Source organism: Porites lutea, chromosome 6 (genome assembly GCF_958299795.1).
Source record: "Porites lutea chromosome 6, jaPorLute2.1, whole genome shotgun sequence".
Taxonomy (NCBI): domain Eukaryota; kingdom Metazoa; phylum Cnidaria; class Anthozoa; order Scleractinia; family Poritidae; genus Porites; species Porites lutea.
In genome coordinates, this window is record NC_133206.1 from 11,463,949 (window position 1) to 11,475,462 (window position 11,514).

The following is an 11,514-nucleotide window of genomic DNA, read 5'->3' on the forward strand; positions in this document are numbered from 1 at the left end:
ACTGAAGATATACTAGGGAATAGTGATGGCGTCATCATTGAAGAAAACCGTGTAGATTTCTCTGAATATTGGATGGGATCTGACACATTTAACGTCGTGACGCTTGATGGTATGGAAAGTCTGACGGAAGATATACCAGGGAATAGTGATGGCGTTATCTTTGAAGAAAACCGTGTAAATTTCTCTGAATATTGGATAGTATCTGACAAATTTAACGCCGTGACGCTTGATGGTATGGAAAGTGTGACGGAAGATATACTAGGGAATAGCGATGATGTTATCTTTGAAGAAAACCGTGTAGATTTCTCTGAATATTGGATGGGATCTGACAAATTTAACGTCGTGACGCTTGATGGTATGGAAAGCGTAACTGAAGATATACTAGGGAATAGTGATGGCGTCATCATTGAAGAAAACCGTGTAGATTTCTCTGAATATTGGATGGGATCTGACACATTTAACGTCGTGACGCTTGATGGTATGGAAAGTATGACGGAAGATATACCAGAGAATAGTGATGGCGTCATCTTTGAAGAAAACCGTGTAAATTTCTCGGAATATTGGATAGGATCTGACAAATGTAACGTCGTGACGCTTGATGGTATGGAAAGCATGACGGAAGATATACTAGAAAATAGTGATGGCGTTATCTTTGAAGAAAACCGTGTAAATTTCTCTGAATATTGGATGGGATCTGACAAATTTAACGCCGTGACGCTTGATGGTATGGAAAGTGTGACGGAAGATATACTAGAGAACAGCGATGGCGTTATCTTTGAAGAAAACCGTGTAAATTTCTCTGAATATTGGATGGGATCTGACACATCTAACGCCGTGACGCTTGATGGTATGGAAAGCGTGACGGAAGATGTACTCGAGGATAGTAATGTTGTTATCTTTGAAGGAAACTGTTCAAATATCAGTTCTTGATACAGTTCTACAAGCTCTACCATAAAACAACTGGTGTTGTACATCTGGAAAATTTTTCGTTCTTCAGATGAGTTGCAAGAATCATTTTTGATCAGGAGAGTTACGCTCTCATCTGCGCAATGGCAGTTTGTGTCGTTAAACACTGCAGCCAGCGGAAACTTCTCATATCCGCAGACTGTAATGCACCAATACAGAGACAATCCATTTTGGTCTGGCTGGTAGAAACTTGATTTGTTCTTTTGTTCTTCGTAACAACCCAAATGCAATTCATCTAAAAGGAGAAAACACATCCATTGGTTACTAGTGTTTTTGTAACCCTAACAAATCAGATCAAATCACGGTGATATGGCGTAAATCCCGGACGTGAATCAATAACGAATAATGGAAACAACAAAATCAGTAGCATGATTCAAATAGATAAATAACTAGATGTCGTTTCAAAATCTTATGAGTTGGGGTTGATTTGCTTGATCCACGTGCATCTAAGTATAATTTGTTTACTTTGCGATTTCAAAACTTTGTCTCCAACTACAGAGGCTACACAAGTCTGATCTTCCCGACTCCTGAGGCTGAATTCAAAGCCCTCCCCTCCCCTGAATTTTCAGGTTTGCATAGTTTTATAGGGTATAAAGGTCCTTACATGTGACTTAATCTGCGAAGTTAATTGGGCAATATATGCCATCTGAATATTAATCATTAATGAGTTTTTGAAATAATGATAAATAGAACATTACATGGCCACTCGGGGAAATGAAATTTCTCTTCGCTTGAAAAATATTATGTTCGTGCAGCCGTGTATTTAATTCTTTTAAGACTCTTTTTAGAAGCCATTTTTTAGATAGGCGTTTTCATGTTATTTTTAGCGTTAGCATCGGTTGTAATTCGGTTATTCGTGAGAATATATCAAATAAATCATAAATACTAACTCACTCAATATTTTGTAGAGTTTTTATATTTTAAATTGAAAGAAGGAGAATTCTGATACCAGAGAGTTCAGAAGAAATTCCGAGCTCCAGGTGAGAATCGAACTCACGACCTCGGATGCTCTAACCACTCAGCCACTGGAGACTCTATGGCGAGCAGGGTCGGAATTTCATTATAACCACACCAGTCATACAAGACTGTATCGGGGACTTGCTCGAAATCGGCCGTTCACCAGCGTACAAGACCAAGACTGTACAACATAATTTGAAAGAAGAATAATTGTGATTCGAGAAAGCTCAGAAAAAATTCCATCTTCAGGTGAGAATCGAACTCGTGACCCTCTGAGTTCAATTTTATACTAGTCATATTTTACTTTTGCATTTCATAGTTCGTTTTCTATTTCTTTTAGTTAAGTTTTTAATGTGGAAAACATTACGTCATATCCACAGTATATTTTTGCGCAATATATAAAGTAAAATTATTTAAAACAATTATTAAAATTATTATTAACTGAAGTCATTTCATAGCGTTACCGCTGCACGTCATAGGTGTTGTGAGTGACTGTTGCAAAATTCAGCACGTATTGATCACTCGATAGTTACATACCGGCTGATTCTGGGGGTAAATAAATTGTCTTGGTTGAAGAGAATGCCAACGTCTAAAGCAAAGAAAAAGAAAAAGATCGCTATCAAAAATAAATAATGACGATAAAATTAAAATACTGAGACAAGGTGATATTTCACGCAGACGTTTCATCGCGAAGAAAGAAAAAAAAGCAAGAGGAAAGTGACAAAAAGAATGATCATGAAGGCGGCCTTTATAAAGATAAAAATCGGAAAATCCGGAGGCAAATCTTACAAAATGCTTTCAGAAGACAGATGGCCATCAAATGCCTGTCAAAGCTTTACAAATCGCTGTACAAGCTTCTCCAATCAGTCTTTCTTTAAAACTTACGAAATCTTAATATAACAATTATCAGGTTGGTATAATGAGATCATAAAGTGGAACAGAAAAAAAACCCTTGCAAATCACTAGAGCTTAATATAAAATATCTATATTAGTTCGTATCTTAGCTTAATCTTCAATGTAAACAATATTACACTGTACGAACAAAGTTCAGAAAGTTACGTGCTTGTGAAAACAATGGCTGTTTTCGTTTCCTAACCATTTATCTATCTGTTTCAAAAGCCAAATTATCTGACTAAAATTGGATAATTTTTCATCTATTCTAGCTTCCTGGACAAACAAAAAAGCAGTAAATATGATTTTAACTATCCTTATTCATTAGAAATTAATTGACACCTTGCAAAAGCTGAACACCTTTCTGACACAATGTTACAAAGCTGAAAATCAAAGGGAACCCTTTTGACAGACCTAAAGAAAGTTAAGGTTTTGATTACCTTGATGCAAAACTATAGTACAACATCCCCTGGCCTGAACTGGCGTATTGCATTTGGAAAAGCTGGCTCGATCACATATTATTGCAATCCTCACGACCGTTTAAATTTCATGGATACTCTATAGAGCCTTAAATCATTTTATGGCCAGATTGGTTGTTTTCTGCTCAAAAGTAGATTCTTAGAAAAATTGTTACTTTTCTTAAATTACAAATTTCGTTTTGCTAAAACATTGAGAATCACTCACTGATAACTAGACAAAGCTCCATGCGAAAATAACCTCGAAAAGATTTCATTTGAATGATCGCGTCGGAGAATTTAGCCAGTTAGACTGAACAGTTAAAGTTATGTTTCCATAGTTTTACAACTGAAATAAAGTGTGTTCACAGGAGTAAGCAGGGTGCATCCTACGACATCTCCTCACTTGTCAGATTAAACTTGTACGTTCACAGGATCTAGGGCTCCTTATTCGACTCTACCTTCGCCCAGTCTTCATCGTACGGCATAACTATACACACAGTAGCAAACATCTCAGTTCTACCCATTTTATGATTTTTCTTTGATGAAAAGATACGCATAAACTTTACCAAAATAACAAATTCCCTTTCTGCGGAAATTTAGGATCGAAAACTTATAGACTCTTGAGCAAGGAAAGGCACTGTGAAAAACTAATCTTTTTAAGACCAAAATAGCCTTCAATGAACTGACTTGATGAGATTAACTTCGAAATTTGCTTTTAGTTTTTGATTCTGATTCGCTGTCAGCCAGCACAAAATCTCAGGTTGAGAAACTGAATGTGTAGTGTCTTATGCAAAGCGCTGATAATCGTATTTCGCAATTCTTCACCCGACAAATCATCCTTAAGTTTCTAAAATTTTCGACTAAATACCAAAAACAATTAGGCTTTATTCATAAAAAAGCCAGATTATGCAGTGGAGAATTGTTACTGAAAAATTTTCCCACGCAGCAAATGACTATGTAACCTTTTGTCATAGGCACGATTTTGGACAAAGCACACAGAAATAGAGACGGGCAGTTGCTATTGAATTTGATTTACAAAGTCAAGTCACAATACATGAAAATAACGTTTGATGAACTGAACTGAAAAGACGATAGATTCAAATTTGTGATCATTTGAAATATTCCAATTAACGACTGCTGATTTAGTAAGAAATTTGCAAATATTGTGGTATAAAAAAGCAACCATATCACATCAACATATAAAATAACAGTTTTGATATAAAATCTAAAAAAACTGAAATTTAAGTCATATCTTATCATCATGAAAATAGTTTTTTACAGTTTCCACAATAAAAACTCGAATAACTGGGTTTTGGAAAACTCGGGACTATCTAGTAGATACATTTCAAGAGAAATGAAAAGTAGTCGAAATGCAAAGGATAAAAAGTGTTCAATCCAAATACAGCTTACCTCAAGCAAAACTTGACACACTGTCAACAAGTGAATCAAGTAAAACTTCATGTTGTCCTCTGTTCCGTTTTCTGATGAAAACGATGTTATCTGGCAAATGCAAAGTGAAACGCTGAGTTAAGTTACCAAGCGAGAAAGATCACATAACGCGGCAATCTGCGCGAACTGAGCAAACCGCAGTTTTGTCGCCACTCAATTATCTGCAATTGTAAAAGGGAGAAACGAATTGACGACTTATTACTTGATAAATGAAATTACAAAACATCATGGACGGAAATTCATTGATCAAGACAAAATTTAATACGCGAATATGTCAAAGGGGAAATCTACTCAGTAAATCTTGTCGCCAGCGGACCAATGGAATTAAAGCGTCAAAGGGATTGAATGTGGAATTGATGTGGCTTTAATTAGCAATTTATGACTTAGAAATATTAAACGAAAGGGGTGAAATTGGTTTATCGGAATAAATAGGGTTCTTTTTGTAACCAGGGTTGTTTTTACTTTTTAACTTGTATATTTTCCCCACCGGTTGTATTTTGTAACTTAATTGGCTGAGAAAAAAGTAATTGTGTCATATTATTTCGCTTGATAGAGGAAATCAAACAAAATCACGTTAACATGAAATATTTAAATCTGCTTTGAACTCGATTCTGTAGAGTCCTAAGTTTTAGAGTTTTTTATTTAAACAATTCATGAAAAGCTTAAAAGATAGTGGGATAAAAATGTTCATACTTGACGATGTCTTTCGACACGAAGGATAATTTTCTTTAAGCAAAGCTTTCGTGTGTGTCTTTTTTTTTTTTCTAGGGGAGAGAAAGACATGACACGAAATTGGCCTGTTCAACATTTCAGCAGGGCGTCGTCTCAGTAAACCTTATTTCGTTTTCTTTTATCGTTGAATTTAACTCTACATTAAGTTGAAAAACTTGTTTTAGGTTTCGCATGTCTTTGCTTACGGCAACATCAACCCAAAACCAATTAATCCTTTGGAGCCGGCAGTCTCGCTCTAATTGAAATTCTCTTAACCTATTGTATAAAGCTAGGAAACTGCGCAAACAACTTTATTTCGGGGTATAAACAAACTGACAATTCTCTGTTTAGGGAATATAAGTAGGTGTTTATCGGTAAGCAACACTTTCGTAGATAGCCATCGAAAACAGCCGACATTTCGTGATGCCACCACTGCAACCTCGTCCCCAGGGCGCTTTTCCCGCCCACCTCCAAAGCCAGGGAAAAGCGCCCTGGGGACGAGGTTGGCCACCACTGGTTTCCCCGCAAAATGACGTCTGAGAAACGAGCGCAGAAATTCCATGCATGATGACGTGTCACTACCCAGATATGGGTAATGCTTTTGATTGGTCCTGCTGTGAGGGAAATTTGCTTCAACCACTCAGAAGCACCACCCGAGTTCTGGGTTATGGGATCCTGGTTGTTGGTAGACACTTCATCAGTATGGAATCTCTAAACTCGAGTTCCTCACTAAAGGCGTCATTTCACAGGGAAACCAGTAGTGGCGATGCAAAATGTCAGCTGTTTTCTAGGGTTATTTCTTAGAATTTATTACAAAGGAGGTCTAGGTACCACCAGCTACGCAAATAAAACAGGCTAACCACCACTCCTAGGCTTGTCCGAAAGAGTTTAGCCAAATGTTTTACTGGTCAGGATCTCACGAGTGCAAAGTCCTCTGAGTTCTTTGGAAGTGGTTTATAATTTGCTACGTCGAGATCGAAATGTAATGACCGATGAGTTAAACTTCGTACAATTTTCCCTACGTATAGTGCTCTTCAGTAGAGCTACTGTTTTTATATATACAAGAAGCCGCTTATAGCGGCATTCAGTCTCGCTTGCTTGAAGATTAGATCGAGAAATGAGGAGGAGATTAATTCTGCACGAAACGAAACAGATTTACTCGCTAAATGTTTTTTACTTCCTACTTTATCGACGTCGATACTTTTTACTTGTTTTTGAATTGATTTAGTAGGCGTCTTAGCGACGACCGGAAATACGTCTGCGGTCGCAGGCTATACGCGTGTATAAAGACACGAAAATTCAAAGGCCTCGATTCCAGAGAAATAACATCATTGCCAGATATCGAAAAAGTGATTTACATGGCACGTCTTTTCAATCATCACCAAAAATAAATCACTTGCTCAGCCCAAGACTCATTTGCATACAGTGAAAGTTTACAACACCCGACCATCGCAATTTTGTTAATTTAGATTCTTATTTTTTTCCGACCACTCAGTAGTGTTCACTTGCTCCAAGTAATCAACGCTTTCAAGCGATAGAGTTCGTGGACCGACACGTTTCCGAAAAGCTCTAAATTTAATCTTCCTAAGCTGTCTTCGCAAAACATTCGTGGCTTCCATCACGCAACGATTCTTAGTTCCAGTTTCCACGGTGTCCGCAAGGAACGCCTGGCACAATGACCCCCCATTTCTGATCCACAACGGCAAAAATGTCCCGGGGGGGGTACTTCCAGAAAAATTGGGTGGGGATGTAAGTAGCTAATTCTTCTAAAAAACATACCCAATTCAAGACTAGAGTGCACAAACCATACCCTATTACAGACCAAAACGGCTGAAAAAAACATACCCTTTGGCGCCGCACCTACCCATATAGCCTATATAAGGGACTCCCCCCGGGGCGAAAAACGCGTTGCAGATTATTAGTCTCGCTGGTTACGCAAGCGAGACTTACATAAAGCATCCAGTGTAGCATAGCTATCTTAAATGAACCCCGAGTAGCGCCGCAAATGATCCCCGACCTTAAATGATCCTTAAATTCGACCGCAAACGATCTGGACCTCAAATGATCCTGCTTAAAAATGAAATATCGCGGACTACAAGATAACGAGGACGTTATAATGGCGAGGGCTTGACAGCTACGTAGAAAACAGATCTAAAACCATAATACAGTGACCAGATAAATCATAATTTGTTTTATGACAGGTGCAATTTTTCATGTTTTATATTTTTGACAATTATTTTAAGTTCAAATTTGTTTCTTATTAATAAGAAACTACTTATTTATTTTGAAATTAAAAAGTAAATTTACTGACCTTTTCAGAGAATTCATAGGATCACGAACGTGTTTTGAACACATGCTAAAAATAATACCCGATTTGTCTTATAACTTTTTGATCATTTTAATAATCTTAGGAATCAACTCAGTTTTTTGTCAGTTTTGTAGAAACACCTTGGCCACTTTGATTGTGTAATCAGCAGAAATATTTACCATCAGGTAGGACGTACCAGATGCATCGCCTGCATACAGTGTGCATACGAAACAGAAATTTTCTGTGCCTATATTCGTTCCTGTAAAATGTAGACCTTTTATCCAGATCGTGGATTATATTAAGCGGGAATGGAACAAACAGAACATGCCTTGGATACCTCACCAATGGTCTTGCTGTATGTCAGTAGAGACTGTCAAAGTCACGTTTACCGCGAAAGTTAATTTGTACCACGTGACTGGAAGTTTTCCTTTTACTTGTCGTTTACAATTCATTACATTCTGCACAAAAATAAGTAGCTTCATGTCAAGTTCATCTATATGAATTATCTTGGACAGTTTATGTCAGCTCATTTCCTAATTTGAGAAATTGTCAGCTGTATATTCACGTACCCCCGTTTGCTGTAAACATTATTCTAAATCTCTATTGATTCTAAATCTTAGCGTCCATATAGTGCTTTTAACTTTGTGATATATTTTTACCTGATCTTTCTCTGTAAATATTATAATCTGATTTAAAATATCAATAATTCTTAGAGCTTAGGTTTCAGATTACTTATTACTAATTGATCAGCTTAAATTCGTAGATTACTTTATTAACATACACGACACCGCGTTTTTAAGGGAACTTACGTGTTCCTGGGTGCTATGTGTTTAACTTTTAAAATTTTATTGACTTGTTTTATTAACAAACGGGAAGATTTAAACCTAGCTAAATCTCGTTACTACTTTCTCTTTCGGGGAATTTTTTTCATCCGCTTGCATTTACGACAACAGAATTGTAAAAGTTTCCTAGAATGAAGAGCAATAGCCCACGTTCGATATATCAAAATTCAAACATGACTCCGAGGCTTTAGGGACAAAATTGCAAAATTTTCACGAATTGACCACTACAGAAAATACCATAACATACAATAATACTCTTTGCTAGTCACTTTCTACCTTGATATCAATTTACACCGTGGTGGAAAGTTTTTTAATTGATATCAGTCTAGACTATCATGTAAGACTTTTTCCGCACTTGAAATCGATTTACTAATACGATTGAACATTTTCCCCTTTGAATCCGACCTTGCAAAGAAATTTTATGACCCTTTATTATCTTGAACTTCGATTTCTAAACAGAATTTTCCTCACTTTTCCGTTCTGCTCCAAAGCAAGAAGATTAAGTTTAGAGAATAGACTACTTGAATAATACCTGATAAACTGTATATAATTCGACAAGCAGGAGAATATAGAAACATCCGTGTCGCAATCATTGAAGTGTACGTGATATGAACCTTTTTTCTGTCGTTTTTTATTCTTCAGTATCTGAAAAATATGTATCCGAAACTAAAACTCGTAAAAAATCTTGGGATACCTATTTTTTCGCCAAAATAAGGGAATTTGCCGTCAAAAATGTCCACCTTATCGCGCGGCAAATTTGATACGCATGCATGACGTAGAATGATTGCTTGAAGGGAAGCTTCACAACACGAGATGGCGGCAGATAAGAAGGATTAATATATTCTCGCCAGGATAACTCTCCGATCATATTCAGAATCTTTGTTTGCTTTGCAACATTCGTTACATTTTCCACACAACAAATAGCAACAACCAAGTTTGCGAAGGCTGAGCAAATCAGCTGACGTCATCAGCCTTTCTTTGATCTTTTAGTCGTTTTCAGTCTCAGGGACATTTAAGGTGATGTTACACCAGGCAATTCGCAACGACGATTTTTAGCGCAACACAGCGTTGCAACATTGTTGCGGCATTGTTTCGAATAGGTACAACAACATTGTTCCAACATAACAACGCTGTGTTGCGCTTAAAATCGTCGTTGCGAATCGTCTCGTGTAACATCACGTTTATGAAGGAGAAAAAGCAGTTTCTTTTGGAAACACATTTCTAAAGATCAAAAACGTCTCGTGTCATACACACTTTAAGACAATAATGCATTAATACGACGTCATTGTGTGTATTTTTTTCAGTTTCTTACAGAGGAGGTGTATGGTGGCCCTACAGTCGGATAATATATTTGCCGTCTTCGAAGTACGCTGTTTTAAACTAATCTGTCAATCGCTCTACCACCATGGCTTCTCTTGCTCTTAACAGACTCCTGACAGGAATTTTTCTGTGAGTTATTCCAGCGATGCGCAATTTTCAGACTCAACTTCAAAGTAGTTTCAAAAATGTGTTTCTTCCGCGGTTGATCGGTATGATTTAACTTCACATTAAATAAAGGGTAGGACATGTCTCATATTATGTGAGTAACAGAAGTGAAATGTGAATCTTGAAACTTACTTTGTGCTTGCAATTGTGGCGTCCACTCCTCGTATAATTTCCTTTAACCTTGGAAGGTAATTTTGGCTTACAAAATCTAGAGGATACGCAAGACAAGTGAATTGTTACCTATTCTTATCTCAGTTCACTTTTCTGTTTCGCCGTCTCTGTTTTATCAATTTCGCGTTATTAAACGTTCCAACTTAAACCAACTGCTCTTGGCCGCTAAAGCTTAAAGTTGTCTATAGCTTTTGGCTAGGTCCGGATATGTTCCGAGGCGTTGATGAAGTAAACAGACGATTTGGAGCCTTATGATCGTGCGCCGTGCTTGTACGTTTCCATGGAATTAAAATGGAAATGACAGGAACTAAAAGTTGCATTAAACTTTGTCAAATTGTAAAGGGAAGTTGATCATTTATTTTCATGGCAATTGACAGCATTAGCATCACTGAAACCATTTATTCTTACCGGTAATGGTCAACAAGCTTTTGCTTTCAATTTACTTAATCCATTTACGAAAACATACTGGGTTTGCTCAATAAGTTTCAAATAGCATTTCCCCATATTTTCAATAATTTATGAGTATTAATGTGAAATTTGTCATGTTAGTGTTATTTGATAGTAATGAAAATTGAATGTCTGTCGCGATGTATTATGAATATTGTCCATTTGTTTTATACAAATACACTCACTTCTCCTTCACGCCGGAGAGATCTTTTTTGTTGTTTTTGTGTGTTATAAATTCCTTGTTTTACAGCATACGTAAAAAGGCAATCAAATAAATTTTCAATTTCACTGTTTTAAAAAGCAATTAATGTCCACAGGGTTTAATGACTTACATTTAAACTCAGTAAATGGTCTTGTGCTACTTCTGTTAACAAGCCCTCTGTTTTTGCCATTTTTAAAGAGTTGATAAGTCACTCGCACCTTTCGTCCCTCCCTTTGCCTCCCGACACTTGTTTTCAAATCAAAAAAGACTACATCCGTATGGACGATACGGATTGTAGCTGAAAAGGATAGTGAGGTGATTAAAATAATCAATTCCGAAAGTTTTTGGCAACTGAAATAAAAAGTTTCAATTTTGTACGTAAAAAATCAGTTGGTGTCTCGCTCTCAATGCTAGTGAAACATCTATTTTTCACTTAATGATATATTTCCACTTTTTCCTATGTCGTTTTTTAACTTAAATCACTATTTACTAGACCCTAAAAGAGTTTCCCAAGCTCTATTTATCTTGTACCATCTATTATTGAATGGAACAAATAAAATGGAAAATGAAATGAAAAAAAAAATTGTGCACTTAGCCTCGTTTTTAAAGTGAGACTTTTTGGGACTT

At 36.7% G+C, this 11,514-nt stretch overlaps 1 protein-coding gene across 1 annotated transcript; it reads right to left on the reverse strand.

Annotated features, from left to right (window-relative positions):
- Positions 1–12: 12 nt before the first annotated feature.
- Positions 13–7,818, reverse strand: LOC140941883 (uncharacterized). The gene is made up of 5 exons (XM_073390888.1): positions 7,744–7,818; positions 4,683–4,772; positions 2,461–2,512; positions 383–1,201; positions 13–158 (listed from the first exon to the last, which is right to left on the reverse strand). Exons 2-5 carry the CDS (start codon positions 4,731–4,733, stop codon positions 13–15), a joined length of 1,068 nt encoding a protein of 355 aa, XP_073246989.1. The 5' UTR covers positions 4,734–4,772; positions 7,744–7,818.
- Positions 7,819–11,514: the final 3,696 nt, after the last annotated feature.